At 36.9% G+C, this 16075-nt stretch overlaps 1 protein-coding gene across 1 annotated transcript; it reads left to right on the plus strand.

Moving 5' to 3' along the window:
* Positions 1–1015: 1015 nt before the first annotated feature.
* Positions 1016–11142, plus strand: LOC130012477 (uncharacterized). The gene is made up of 9 exons (XM_056100514.1): positions 1016–1127; positions 1442–1654; positions 2439–2669; positions 3114–3338; positions 4779–5009; positions 6317–6883; positions 7818–7955; positions 8560–8692; positions 9239–11142. The coding sequence occupies exons 1-9, from the start codon at positions 1103–1105 to the stop codon at positions 9498–9500; spliced, it is 2025 nt and encodes a 674-aa protein (XP_055956489.1). The 5' UTR covers positions 1016–1102; the 3' UTR covers positions 9501–11142.
* The last annotated feature ends 4933 nt before the right edge of the window (positions 11143–16075 follow it).

A 16075-nucleotide genomic window follows, 5' to 3' on the forward strand; every position in this document is an offset into this window, starting at 1 on the left:
TTAACCATTTCAAACAAATACATGCATAGATTTAAATTATGTTTATAGAGTTCTCTTGGTTAAAAGGCACTGGTAAAATACCCGCCATAGTTATTAGGGCTTGTTTTAACTGATGCTGGTGGTTGAATGAAGTAAGTATAATAATTAGACCAACTATGTATTTATCATGCATGTTTTACTAACCAATTGTATTATATTTCACACACCGTCTTCTTTATATACAGTAAATGACTTAATACGCAACCAGGAAGATTTTCATATATCTATCTGCATGAGTGGTTTAAGGTATGCGGTTACATTCATTTTACTCTTAAAATCCAGGGATGTATTATGATACAAATGTAAGATGTTAATATAACCGTTTTAACATTATTATAGAGTGACACGGTTTTACAAATAAAATCTGTATATTTTTTTTCTTAGGTCTTAAGTATATTGTACAAAATGAAAGCTAACCAGTTTTCATTCGTAATGATAATATCATCTTTAATATTACATTCTAGTTCTGGTAAGTAGTCATCATGTTATATTATTTATATAGAATTATAAAGTCTAGCTCAATAGATAAGAAAAGATAGAATCAGACCTATTCAGAATATTATTCATGTTCTGTAGACGAAACAGGGTAAAATGGGGTTTGACGTGCACTCAACACCAACTCATCGTTAATTGAAAAAAATGACTTTCTTTTGACAGACACCCCTATTAAAATTGGAAACTTAGCTTGCTATTGAGGGTCTTTAGGTAGGTACCCCTTCGCCGTTTTACGCACGGGTCTTGGATCGGAACCACAGCACCTGCATCGATGAGAGAGGTATAATGATCCAAGGTTCAAGCTGCCATCAAAGCGTGAAATCTACATTATTCTGTTAGTGTGCATGTATTATTAGGTTATTAACACTATTCTCTTTTTACAGCATTAGTAAAACCAATATTATTCAGATAGTGTGCATGTACCTTTAATATCTATTTATTACCGGCTTACTAAAGTTCTTCTCTCGTTTTTCCAGCTTTAGATGAATGTAAAGATACAGACACCACCAACTGTCAATCATGTGGTAATACTGTATATCCTATAGATCAGTTTTATAGAGAGAACTGTATGAGGTCATGTGATGTTTGTATAGGTAATGCTTGTTTTACTGTATTGAATAATTTTAACATGTAGCTACGGGGTCTTAGTAATTGTATTATCGATTGGAAGTAGGATCAAGGAAATAAATCATTTACTAGACTTGCTATTGACAAACAAATCGACAATACAACTGCCTGTGTGTACTTAGTGCAGAAATACAGACAATCAGTTAACAGTGTTAGACCTTTTTAACATATTGAAATCATTTTTTCTTTAAACAATAATTTTTTACAGTTATATTAAATACATTAATTGACAAATTGTTTCACAATTATGTGTGATCTTATTTACATGATGTATTTATAGATACAAACATTGCTGTTGGAAAACCAACGGGGCAGAGTTCTAAATTAGATTTTAGATCATCTTCAAGTAATGCTGTAGATGGTAGTACTAATAATAACTGGAACAGTGGTCAATGTACACGTACAAAGAGTAACAATGGTAATGAATGGTGGTGTGTTGATCTTCAACAGATTTATAATATAAACATCATTAAACTATTTAATAGAGATGCCTGTAAGTGTTTCTTCTTCTTCTTTAGTCAATTTCGAATCTTTTTCGGTTTTGTTGTAAAATGCAAATATATTTCTTTGCACACCATTTCATCTACTCAATTGTGGATATAATGTGGTTGTTTTACTGGATGGGTTTTACTGACATTTGGAACAAACGTAGAACGTGGCTTTATCTAAAGACTTAGAAATTCCCAGAAACATTAACATGAACAATTAAAAATTAAAAATGCTAATACTATATTTAGTGTACTTGAACATATATAAAAAATACGTTCAGTAAAGTTAAATAACAACAATTTTATAGTTGACAAATAAACACTTTCATAGATGAACAGATCAAAATGTAGTAGAAGAATAACCATGTGGATATTAAATCAGTTTACTGAAAGTATCCGTCATGTTCTATTTAAAATCGTTTAAGTATCCTCTAAATGGATTCAATGGCACAGAAATAACAAATCCCTCTAGTGCGAGTTGAATAACGTTATTTAAATCTCCTAACTGAAAATAGTGGGAATGTTGTATTTAAAATCGTTTGTAAATATATATTTGATACTTTTTGGACTAATTATCGGTACGGCGTATGTCCAACAGTCAGTCATCTAACATTCCTGGTAAATGTAACCAGTTCAGTTTGAGAAATCCTGATATGAAAACCTAATCTGCAGTCAGTAACTAATAGTGTTCAGATAAAGATTAATGTTTATTCGTGGTATCCTGGGTAAATCTCTGGAGCAAACAAATCCACAGGCAATAACTGATCGAATAATGTTACATTTTTCTAGTTAAAGACAGATTACAGGGATTTGAGATTAAGACAAGTTCTAATGGTCAGTGTAATCAAACAGGATTTACATCAGCTACATCATGTTATAAAGATACACCACCAACAACACAAGATGTTTATACAATAGATAGATGTAATCAACCTATATCAACTAGTATATCTGCAAGAACAGTATATGTCACTGTTTCAAGTGAAGTAGTTACTTTATGTGAAGTTCAGATATTTTCTGGTAAGAAATAATACACTAAACGCAAATATTTCGTACATGGATGATATTACTGACATACAGTTCAGTTGCAGTTCTAGAACGGGCTACATAAAATGTAGATGTTGTTCATTAAAGAGGGGGTGTGTATGGGGTATAATTCATGAGACCGATTAACTTGAATGCCACCGTTTCGTTTTGGAGAATCTCATTTTGAAGTATATCACACTCCTCGCATTGATTCGTTCGATTAGACCCATTCCAACTCAACGGATTTCTCGGGCATTGCCTCAGTAATATGATGGATATGGGTGTTGGTAAGTTTGAAATATTTGATTTGGTGGACGGCGACACAGAAACCATAGCCTTATTGAATAGGTTAAAAATGTTCTTCCTTTCTCAAATCGCAATATATTCCACACGTACCTTTTTAAACATGCATTTATAATATTCGATCTTTTAAAACAGATACATCCACCAATGTTGCTCTTGGTCAACAATCAGTACAACAGAGTTCTACAAAATATGGTGGTGTCGCTTCTAGAGCTGTAGATGGTAATACTAATAGTGATTTGAATATTGGCCAATCATGTACTCATACACCGGAAGGAGTGTCTGGTTGGTGGTGTGTTGATTTACAACAGTTGTATTATTTCAACCAAATTAAAATATATAACATACAAGACACGAGATGTAAGTACATAATATGTAAACTTATAACCAATATTTTTAATTCAGAAAATAGAACAAAAAAAACGGTGAAATAATATGCCGATGATATAGATATAACTGCAATTCGGGAATAAAAATGAGTGTATTGGCGATTTATTTTTATTTCGTCCAATTAAATAACCGCCTCGAGTCTGTTTATTCCTGTGGATCAGTGCCTGATAAACGTTCGGAGTTTCAACCTCTGTATGTTTAACACTGGCTTAGGTTGTTAAACTAATAATACTTTCATTTGCAATTTTCCCCACGGGCACCACGGGAAATGAAATGAAATGGGGTTTAAAATGTCTTACTGTTCTGCCCCGACTGGGATAATGAATACGGGCATACGCCATACAGTGTGCTATGAGAGATATTTTACCCGGACACCGGCGCTAAGGCCTACTCTTAAATCGAATTCCAACTGCCAAGGGATCTTTTACGTGCACATCAATGTGTACCCGAGACCTCGGTTTTTCGTCACATCCGAATTACTAGACACTGACAATGGGGGAATTCGATATAAGTGTAGGCTGTAACGCCGTTGTCCTGACAAAATTAAATTTCGCTCATAGCACACAATTTGGCGTATACCCGTCTTTATTATTCCAGTCGGAGCAAAATAGGACGTTAAACCCTATTTCAAGTCATTTTCAACACACGTGATAGTGCCATCATATATGTACTGGACAGAAGGATACATCACCAATACATGCACGTGTTATGTTTCGATGATATAATATAAATTAAGTAATATTGAAAATTAAATTACATACTGTAATTCCAGGCAGGAATAAAGACTGTCGGTGGATAATTACGCTTGACAATTCAAATATTTACAATAGAGCATAAAACTAGTTTATTCGAGGTGAATGTTTCCTGACAACCCGTATCCGAGAATTGTGCAACTGTAATACAATCTGTGGAATAGCACGGATAACTGTATATCTTCATACAATTGAAGAATCAAATTTTTTCATCGACTTCTTGGCGAACGGATGAATATTTTTATTTTATAATCAAAGACAATTATCAGTGATATATACTATTCAAGTTCTACGTGTAGATTTGGTAGATGTTGGTGAATTTATTACGAAGCAACACACGATTCTCGGGATTTCATTTTGTTATCACCGCTGCTATACCAAATAATTTTCATCTGTATGTTAATATCTATAATTAATAATTATTACTCTTAATATATGTTTTAATGTCTCATTCAGTGACTCCGAGAGATTTTAACGAACCTGTTCGATGCTGGAAGAGACAGAATGCCCCTTACAACAGTACAATTAATTGCCCGTTTATTCTTAGCATTTTTGTCTATTGAATGTTGCTGACTGAGGATCGCTTTTTAAACTAGGTAGAATACAACCTTTTGGTAAGGATCGATTGTCCCTGATTTTCTATTTGGTTTATTTTCAGTTTGGGGGAGATTACAAGGATTTGAGATAAAGACAAGTTCTAGTGGTCAGTGTAGTGGACAAGGACTTCAATCAGCTACATCATGTTATAAAGATACAACATCAACAATACAGTCTGTTTATAATGTAACTGGATGTAATCAAGGTTCATCTACATCATTTTCTGGTAGAACTGTCTATGTGTCAAGCTTTAACGACTCCCTAGTAATGTGTGAAGTTGAAATATTTGCAGGTACCTGGCGTAATTATATGTTACATTACGATTGCTGACGCTAGTTTCCAATTCTTTAAACGAGAAATCAACTCATTTATGTAAGATGGAGATAAAGAGCCGATAGTTATCGCTGTGGTAGTTTAAAAATAGATAATGAAAAAGAAATATATTTAACATTTAAGTCGAATTACTTTATTCTTAACGACGCAACGTTGTGACTCTTTGAAGGATACCGTAGTCTCAGTTTTCAATGCTACCGTTGTTGAGATGGCCATCGTGTTTTAATCTGTTTAAACTTACAACAATTCGATAGGCCAAATGAAAGACCTACACTAGGCAGATATAGCTCTTATATATGATGCATTAAACGTAATCGTAAAGAAATGTCGCTACACTAAACAGTTACCAACCCATATCGACACTCTATTTAACCCATTTCAAAGGCAGTTAGCTCAGTTGTATCGAGAGTTCTATAAGAATAAGAATACCATGTATCGTGCACGACACCTGTCCCTACTTAAAGCGAACGTATGGGAAGGTTTGTAAAGATACATTAAATAATAATAATATCTTTATTTAAGAACTTTGTGGCCAAAAGCCAATGGTACAAAATTTATACAAAATAAAAAAAAAACAAACAACACATAATTAATCAATATATTAATACACAGCACAGAAAAATATAAAAAAAAATTAATATTTATGTTTGTTATATTGATAGAAATTCTTCCCTTATTTTCATACCTTTTTTGATATATACACAAAGATTCTTAATATCATTTTCGTTTTTACATTGGAATAACGACTTATATTCCGGCAGGAAGTTCATTCTAATATCTTGCACGATTGGACAGACAAGAATGAAGTGGTACTCGTTTTCAACATTTTTATTATATTCATTTGTCGTTACCTATTTATGAACTATTATAGTCCAATATGGTCATTTTTCTAGCAATGATCAAAAGTTTTTCGAACAAAATGGCTATTTACATAAATTATTTTTCGAACCGTGATCAGAAGTGTTTGAACAAAATCGCTATTTTCATAAAACATATTTCCAACAGTGATCAGAAGTGTTTCGAACAAAATTGCTTTTGTTCATAAAACATTTTGGAAATGCTTAGATTTTGGGTGTATTTTCCTCTCCAGAATTGCATACAGTGACACTAAATATACAATAACATTATATGTACATTTGGTAAAATATGATAAAGGATACTGCATCAAATACAGCACAATATATGGATATTTAATTAAATGTAATACGAACTACCACTGAGCAATAAATCATTGATCTAATGACATATATATCATATATATTACAGATCTAGCACAATGTAATACTGGATACTACAGTACATCACGTTCTACATGTCAGCCATGTAATACCTGTTATAATAATACATGTGATCCTACTACTGGTGTTTGTACTGGAGATTGTAAAACTGGTTTTTATGGTGCAAAATGTCAACAGAATTGTAATGATGGTTGTTTAAACAATAAATGTTTTAAATCTGATGGTAGATGTAATGACTGTAAACCTGATACAGTTGGTCCATACTGTAACCTTACATGTGGTACAGAATGTCAACCAAGAACAGACCAGACCAGTGTCACTTGTGATAGAAATGGTCGATGTACTGAATGTACTGTTGGAAGATATGGTGATAGATGTGATACGAACTGTAATACTGGTTGTACTGTTTGTGATAGAGATGATGCCAACTCTTGTACTGAATGTAAAGATGGTAGATGGGGATCATCATGTAATAAACTATGTAATACTAACTGTAAACCAGTAGTTTGTACAACTGTTGGTAAGTGTGATCAGATGACAGGGGATTGTATAAATGGATGTGTACCTGGTAAAATAGGGTCCAACTGTACAACGGGTAAGTTTTTTATTCTACCTTTATTTGAATATAATTGAGTTTAATTTGATTAAACATAAATAATATGACAATATCCCTCGAACTCAAATATACTATCATCAACTCTTCACATGGTTCGTACTAGTATTATAAAGTCAATCTTCACCACATACAGAATATCCATGGACAACCCTGACATATATTTTTGGAAGTACATTTAATAATGATTGTAGTTCTTAGAAGGATTATGTCAGATGACAGGATATTGTAATGATAGACAATAAAATGAAATGAAATGGGTTTAACGTCCTACTGTTCTGCTCCGAACTGGGCTAATGGAGCATACAATGTGCTATGGGGGAAATTTTGCCCGGACAGGGGCACTACGGCCTACTCTTATATCGAATTCCAACTGTCAAGGGATATTTTACGTGCACACCAATGTGTACACGGGACCTCGGTTTTTCGTCCCATTCGAACGACTAGACAGCTGTCCTTGTCAGGCAATCCGTCCTGCATCACTTCCTCGTCCAATGCAGGGATCGAACACCCGACCTCCAGGCTAGCGAGCCAGCGTCTTGCCCAAATATTATTTATATTTGTAATAATTATTTGTATTATATCGATCATCGGTTGATATGAACCGAATATATCAACCTAAGATGACGTCATGACAGGTTGATATGAGATATAACTTTTATGCACATTAAAGAAAAAACTCCCGCCAGTTGTATATATCACACATATCTTTACATGAGACAGTTAGTACATCTACCATTTCTATCACAGCCGCCAACACACCCAGTATTTACAGTTCATAACTACTTTTTGACCAAACTACGTACTTAATTTATTTCGTGTATCGAATGATAAAAAGTAGACTTCAGTGCATGTCTAATAACACAAATGGTTGATGATAACATATATATTATGAATGTTGGTCTGGTATTAACAGATTGTGAAGCAGGTCTTTATGGTGATAACTGTACCAGTAAATGTGGTAACTGTGCTGATGAAACATCATGTGATATAATTACTGGTAGTTGTGGTCTTGTTGGTTGTGCTGATGGCTTTCAAGGTCCAACTTGTCAGGGTAAGCTACATTTACACAATTTTAAAGAAAATATTATTTGTATACTGTACATTTTATTACCTACTGATTGACAGTTTCGGTATTTAATTATAATTATAACACGGTCAGCTGTAATATGCATAGGCTGGAACTTTTCTTTTATTCATTGGATACTAAGAGTACCTCTAACATGTCTGTCTAAAAACGAAATATTATTCCCGATAATAATATATTTCTATAATCTGGGGTGGGGGAGTCTTAAGGTTTAACGCGTGCACGTGACATCCCAAGGTCTCCCACTGAGTCAACTGGTGTGGTTTCGATTAACCGCTTGTATGTGACAAGGAGTTATAAGTCGTCTGTCCAGCCTCGTCGGTTTTCTCCGGGTCCTCCGGTTTCCTCCCATTGATAAAGACAACGCCTACGCGCCAGTGAATTATTGAAATAGAATTGAACCATATATATTAGTCCCGAAATGACCTAGTTTGTGTCGAGTGGACGTTAAGCCTCATTTATCTCTCTCTCTCTCCTTCCCTTTCTCTGATCCGAAATAACAAAACGGTATGTTCATAAATATACGGTTTACAATATCATAGTTGCGCAATATCATTATTATATTTAACAGACCGTTTGTCTTGCTGCGCATGTACAGCGGTAAGTCCTGTTGTAAGTGGTGTGATTGGTGTTCTGGTTGGTGTTCTGTGTGGTATACTTGGTACGATAGCAGTCTTCCTGCCATATCATACTTATAAGAAAAGGTAACATTTATGAATTACAGCGGCTATATATCTCAATTTACGCTTTAATAGTTTATCAATTCAATTAGCTATCTTATGCCTTTGTGGTAGTTTCATTGACCTCCACTGAACGGTTCGTGTCATGTTCGGTCGTACACATCAAATCAGTTTGATCTACAAATAATTGTGAAAGACGTCCGCTGATCTCTTGCATTGCATTGTGTCATATATCAATCACGTCTACCGCATTGCCCCGTGAAAGAATCATGTGATAGCCGAGCCATCTAAATACTGGTCTTGTGCTGACAATTTAACGTTGTCGCATACTGCTGGCATCTGTGTTCGTCCTTAGGACCGTTGGCGTTGCTCATATAATTTTTGTTAACTAGCTGAACAGAGGCTACAATAATCTGTATATTATCATTTTGAAACTTATTGATGTGAAGGCTTTCTACAGATTGATGCTACTTTGTTATGCAAACTACGTAGACTACAATTATTTACTTGATGCCTATGGTTTAATGGTAGATATCAGTTATCTTATAAAAGGATTGGAATATATTTCAGGCGTCAATCGAATAACCCAAAGGACGACACTGTTCCTGATTATGTTTACAGTAATACAGATTTAAACCCAACTAGTTCTACAACAGATGATACATTAACCACTAGATATCAGAATATTCTCACTAATACACGTGATGTAGAATATGAAAACCAGTCGTTTAATACAGAAGACAATACGAGAAATATGTATGACACATTAGATCTTACATCAAATGATACGCCAAATACGTATACATCTATAGTGTCTGGCAAAATCAAATAGATGTAATAATGTATATTGTATAGAAACAAAAAAATGATATATAGCGAAACATTTTATTAATGTTTCTTACGTTTAAAATTCTTTGGATTCGCAATGACCTCCCTGGACGATTTAGTCGTTACTATCATAGACATATGAGGTGTCTGAACCATTCACCAGACGAGGTTATCCGGTAAGGAATTGGAATATCAATTGTATTGACACTCGATCTCAACAACAACAACTCGAGTGCTAAAGTATTTATCAGTAGTGCATCAAGTAGATAAAATTGTTTAGATTTTTATTATTAATAATTCACTATAATTTAATCATAAGCCAGTGATACATTGGTTCATACTTTTCAATGATGGTTCCGGTCTTATATATCGGAAGGTCTTTTTTGATAGTTGTAGGATTCGTTTGAGGAATTCAAATATCCATTATAACAAACATTCAATGTATTTCTATTATATTGTTACGTTATATATAGTCATATTATATCTAGAGCCGACACGGTCACTCAGTGAGTAAGACGTTGGCTCGCTAAATTGGAGCCCCCGTTTTGATCCCGCTGTTGACCGAGAAAGTTCATCGGGATTGGTTCATTGTGCAGAAACTGTCTCGCTTTAAAATCATGTCACCCACGCATTCTCATCATTAGTTAGATTATGTGAGCTATAACGAAATCTGTTGAAATAGCATTACCTCCTCGGTAATAGAAGCTGGGGTAAAATAAATAAGACTTTGGCAATTGATATCCAAACGTTGAGGGCTACTAAAGTAAAAGACAGTTCAGATAATATGATTAACATTGTCGCTACCCAAATTCTTGAAAACAATGCAAGCGCGCAGGACAATCCTGACATCAAAAGAAACTACAAAGGCAGCCACCTAATCTGAAACGCCTTAACCAAAGCAAAATTTAGTTCATCTATAGTGTATCTAAATGCCTCGATGTTCGATGCCAAATAGTTCATATTATTTTTATAACTTCACTCTTAACGTCAATATGAACTGGGACACAAAGAACCTCATGTATGCCTTAACTTGTAATGGGGGGGGGGGCACTTTTATATGGATGAAACCGGCACACATTGAACCTGGGCCCTTATTTGTAATTAGACACATATTAAAATGTGGAAAAGACCTACAAATAAAATTGAAAGATGTCCCGTTTCATAAAATGGAAGTCGGTCAAATAACAAAAACAAAAAAATACTTCCCTCGACTTAATATTGAATAAGTAACAATGGGCCATTAATTTGATTTATTTTCTTAATCTATTCCGAGATTATTTTCTACTCATTGTTCCTATTTTATACCCATATACAACAAATTAACACACTTGTATACAAGTTTTCTGTTACCACATACAGTTGTAACTATAGACAATTTAAACCACAATGTTACTATGTAAATATGTGTAAATTAAAGTATGGTGTCCATCCCTACGCATTGACATCATTTATGAATATTTTTCTATGACCATTTGAGACAGATTTTAGAAACGTGTATCTATTTTTTATACTTTTTGTACTTTTGTAATTAAAAAAATAATGTAAAACTATTTACTATGCAATGAACTATAACCTTGTCTTTTAATGCTGTGTTATGTCAATACTTGTATATTTATAGATGAATAGTTTGTTAACATTATGCTTTATAACACTATTTATAATAAATAATATACAATATTTAGCCCCCTGGTAGTTGTAGTTGTAGTGATTAACGGGCGGAGCACTGGTAGCTGATCGGACACAAGCCACGTCTGCTGGTCGGTAGACAGGTTTACTTGTACCTGAAATTATAAACAACACAGGGGTTTTGGAAGGTCGAATGGTTAAGTGGTGGACACAATAGCCGAATCAATCGGCGTCGAAATTCGCCTAGTGTCCATTGTCATTCTGTCGAATGATTCGCCCGAATCAAACATGTTTGATATATTCGTCTATTGTGTCCACTTCACCGAAGCATTCGACCGAATGTAGTATTCATTGCCCAATTACCACCCATCATCCACTCATATCGAGAAGTCACATGATTGTTTGAAGACATAGACACCGGCATGTTTAATCATGTGATGTGAAAGGCGATGCAATCGACTGGTGAATCGGGCGAAGCTTTCGGCTAGTGTGTCCACCCATTCGACCAAATAAAATTCGGCGCTGATTGATTCGGCTGAATGATTCGGTTAACGTGTCCACTGCTTTAGCACATGTGCGTCGTCTCATAAGGTCTGTCATTGAGTTAACTGGCATGGTTTCGATTCCCCGGTTGTACCTGACAAGGAGTAGGGTCGCCTGTCCAACCTTGTGCGTTTTCTCCAGTTCCTCTGATTTCCTGCCACAGCTAAAGACCCCTACGCGCAAGCGAATTGTTGAAATAAAATTAAACCATATGTTAGTCCCGAAATGACCTAGTTTGTGTTGAGTGGACGTTAAACTCCATTTCTCTCTCAATAAACACAATTTTTTAAATGGTGTCATCTAATACATTGCAGAGGTGTGATCTCGAGTATGACTTCGAGTCCCATGTCATCGAACTTCAAACCCAAGTCGAGTCCTAAGTCCCTGACTTTAGTATTAAGCCCGAGTCATAGTTTCTAGCTCTGAAACATTGTGATAGTCACAGTCGATCAGTGATTAAGACTCTGGCACACTAAAAAGGAGGTATCAGGAAAGAGGGCATGGCAAGGAAATGTGTCTAGTTGTTCGAATGGAATAAAAAACTTGGGTAGTACCCTGTATTCCATTGGAAGCATGTTAAAGATCGCACAGGAGGGTTGGGTGTTCAAGTGGTTAGTGCATGCGCGTTGTATCATAAGGTTTTATGTGACAAGAAGTAGGGATTGCCTGTCCACCCTCGTGGGTTTCTCCAGGTCCTCCGGTTTCATCCCACTGCTAAAGATCCCTACCCGCAAGAGAATTTTTGAAATGAAATTGAACCATGTTAGTCCCGAAATGACCTAGTTTTACGTCGAGTGGACGTTACACTCCATTGCTCTTTTGCTCTGACAATTGGAAATTGAAGAAGAGTAAAAGAGTAGGCTCTAGACTTAAGAGCCGCTGTCAAGCCCAAATTTCCCCACATAGCACACTGCATGGTGTATCCTCTACTTTATTAGCCCAGTAAGAGCAGTAAAGTAGGATGTTAAACCAGATTTAATGTTATTTACCATTTGAATGATCTTCTGAATTTATTATTGTCGTCTCTGGAGCACCATACTGTTCATCTTCCGTCTGAAGTCTTCTAAGGGCAATTTGTCGTTTAGATATATCTCGTCTACTAATGTCAACCAGTTCACAATTGGTGCATGTACACTTCTGGACGGTACATCTCCGTTTATGACCCTTTAAGGGACTGAGAACACCGTGATTTCTACATTTACTACAGTGAGGTTTACGTAGTTTATCCGCCATCTTGAACTGCAAAAAAACCCCAAAACCCCAGATAAATATAAAAGGTATGAAAATACAGATAAACGAAGTTTACCCCGTAGCCCACACCATGAATCTAGATTACCAGGTGTTATAAAATGAAAGGGGGTTTAACGTCCTACTGTTCTGCTCCTAACCTGGGCTAATGAAGACAGGCATACGCCATACAGTGTGCTTTCATGAGAGAAATTTTGCTCGGGAAGCGGCGCTAGAGCCTACTCTTATATCGAATTCCAACTGCCAAGGGATCTTTTACGTGCACGTGCACGCCAATGTGTACTTGGGCCCTCAGTTTTTTGTTCCATCTGAACGACCAGACAGCTACACTACATCTTCATTAGCCCCGATGTAGTAGAAAAGTTGGATGTTATTTGATGATCAAAACCAACCAGTTCCAACTACAATTTCCTCTGCAATCCACGCATGGGGATGAATCTACTGTTGACTTTTTCATTTCGTGTTTTTAATTATAGCGGAGTACACTGTAGCGTGGTTCAAATCGTGAACAATTAGATATCGTCCGGAAAATGCAAACGACGCTCAGTGGATTGAAGAGCTTTACATTCTATCGGGTATCAAATTTTTATTACTTAAACCTGATGTCAATATATCGGATTACTGGTGCAGAGAGAGAGAGAGAGAGAGAGAGGGGGGGGGGGTTAAAGTCCACTCGACACAAACTAGGTGATTTCGGGATTAACACATGGTTCAATTTTTTTTTTCAATAATCCGCTTGCGCGTAGGGTTCTTTAGCAGTTGGAGGAAACCGGAGGAGAAAATCCACGAGGTGGGACAGGCGACCATACTCCTTGTCACGTACAACCGGGGAATGGAAACCACGCCAGTTGACTCAATGACAGACCTTATCTTACAGTGTGCACGTGCTAACCATTCGGTCATCCAACCCCCGGATTACTGGTGCATACACACATAATTTCCGCTTTAAGTCAGGTAAACTTATATTATTCAAATAAAATAGTCGTTGTTTATCTGCCATTTACAATATTTTAGAAACACGCTAACAAGATGTGAGCATCACCTTGGTTAAAGTCACACATCTCAACCCAGAGTAGATAAATCCGGCTTTAACCTGAGAAAGCCCAAGGGACTATACTATGCCCTCGCTTCACAACCGACGTGATAAGCTAATGTTATTCCATCGCTCGGTATTCGCATACAACCGCTTTTGTCTATGGCTGGTATCAGCCTTGACAGTATTGCGAACACCCCTTTCTTTAGGACACCATCAGGGGCTATATCTCCCCCCCCCCCCAAAGATCGATTTCGATTTTACTTAACATAAAAAGAGAGATACTATTAGCTGGATGGTGTTCCAATATCTCCTTGCTAAGGTTTTACATATGGTTATTATGCTCCTATTTACACAGATGGCTCTAAAGATGGTGATTGGGTAGCTTCGGCTACCGTGACGCCATTTGAGACCATTTCTGTGCGTCTTCCACTAGCTGCTTCAACATTTACAACTGAGATCCATGCCCTTCTTCCTGCATTGAAGTTCATTTAATCATCACATTAACTACAGCACATCATCTTTACTGATTCTTCGTCCTCGCTCCAAGCAATTAAAAATAAACGACTTGAACACCCGTTAGTAGCAGTTGTTCATCGTCTGCTATTATCTTACGGGTTTAACAGCAAAGTCGTTGTCTTTTGCTGGCTCCCAAGTCACGATGATATAAGGGAGAATGATCAAGCACATTTTGCTGCCAAAACTACTTTAGATCTCCCCTTATCACCGTGTTCAATACCATATAAGGATTCATCAATAACCCGTTTCTTTTATTGCCGTCAACAACGTTCGTGGGATCTAACAGGCACTAACAAACTTCATCACATTGAAAAAAATCAAAAAGTTATTGAGATGGCATGGGACAAGAATGGATTCCGCTCGGTGCTAAATGATAACCTCAACTGAATTTTTCGTCATAGGTCACGAGATGTAAACAGGCCTAGCGCTAATCCCAACCCTAACCCTGGACCTAGCCCCATTGTTTACCATAACCATAACCTACAATCCTGCCAACAATCACGTGCCCTAACCTTATTTACATCTCAGCGACCTTGACAAAAATTGAGCTGGCCGTAACAAATAGATTTAGCCATAGTTACTGGGTGCCATTGGGTAACCAAACTAGCGCCAACCACCTCCAGAGAATGCAGGTGTTGTGAAGGTCTTCTTCTAGGTCCTCCAATGCCTCCACCATTTGACATTATGGAGAGCCAAGAGAATGAAACACCCACCAGAAGTATCACTTGGAAGATCCAAGTTCGCGAAGCCGGCCATGAAGACGCCTAACATAGCCACTACCATTGAGACATTGAACTTGAAATGGGCCAAGACGTCGCCTCATCCTTGTCGACACACTACCGAGCGCTGCTAGCGGAGAAACTGGAGTACCTGTACTTGAAGTCATGTCAGTTTACCAAGGATGCTATACAAGAGTACTCTAGCCATGCCCAAGCATGGGTCAAGAAGTCCTATGGCAAGCGACTTCAGGATACTGTGAAGACAGAGCTTCATCGCCTCCTATCCACGGTCTCTAAAACTGTCACACACCCTCCGCCATCCTCAATGCACATAACACACAACCGTCTAAGGGACACACCAAAACAAAACACACCCAACAAGAGAAGGATATGCATTAACACTTCCTCAAAGCGTGCTGCTAGGCCAACCCGTTCGCCCCGGTGTGTCTGGCTCACCTACTTCCTCCGGATCTATATCGACGCTGAACGCACTTGTCAACTGTCTGTCCCCTAGATCGCCCATCATTCCTATCCCTAGAATCACCACCAGATCTTCCACCAGATGTAGGCGATCACTCAACCTATCCCTAAAGAGACCTCACAGCTACAAAGATAAAGACGAGAAGGATTTATGGTTCCTACCACCCGTCATGGCAAAGACCCTGGTTATTGGATCCTCTAACCTGGCTAGGATTGCATCCTTTCTCGGGGACTGGGAGATCCATAGCTATTCCGGAGCCAAGATCAGCCACATCAAATTGTGTTTATTTTGTCTATACCAAATATATGGCTTTGTTGCTCCCTGGTCACTGTTAACCCCCATCAATTAACTATATTTAAGTTTTAATTATCCTTTGATCAATTTAACTATTATCTTGTATTATAACAGCA

Source organism: Patella vulgata, chromosome 4 (assembly GCF_932274485.2).
Source record: "Patella vulgata chromosome 4, xgPatVulg1.2, whole genome shotgun sequence".
Lineage (NCBI taxonomy): Eukaryota > Metazoa > Mollusca > Gastropoda > Patellidae > Patella > Patella vulgata.

What these genes read in the sequence shown, in the direction of transcription:
- LOC130012477 (XM_056100514.1), top strand. Translation starts at nt 1,103, where the DNA reads ATGAGGTCATGTGATGTTTGTATAG. An exon ending in ACTATTTAATAGAGATGCCT is followed by an intron (nt 1,655 to 2,438) that starts GTAAGTGTTTCT and finishes ACATTTTTCTAG; the next exon opens with TTAAAGACAGATTACAGGGA. An exon ending in TAACATACAAGACACGAGAT is followed by an intron (nt 3,339 to 4,778) that starts GTAAGTACATAA and finishes GTTTATTTTCAG; the next exon opens with TTTGGGGGAGATTACAAGGA.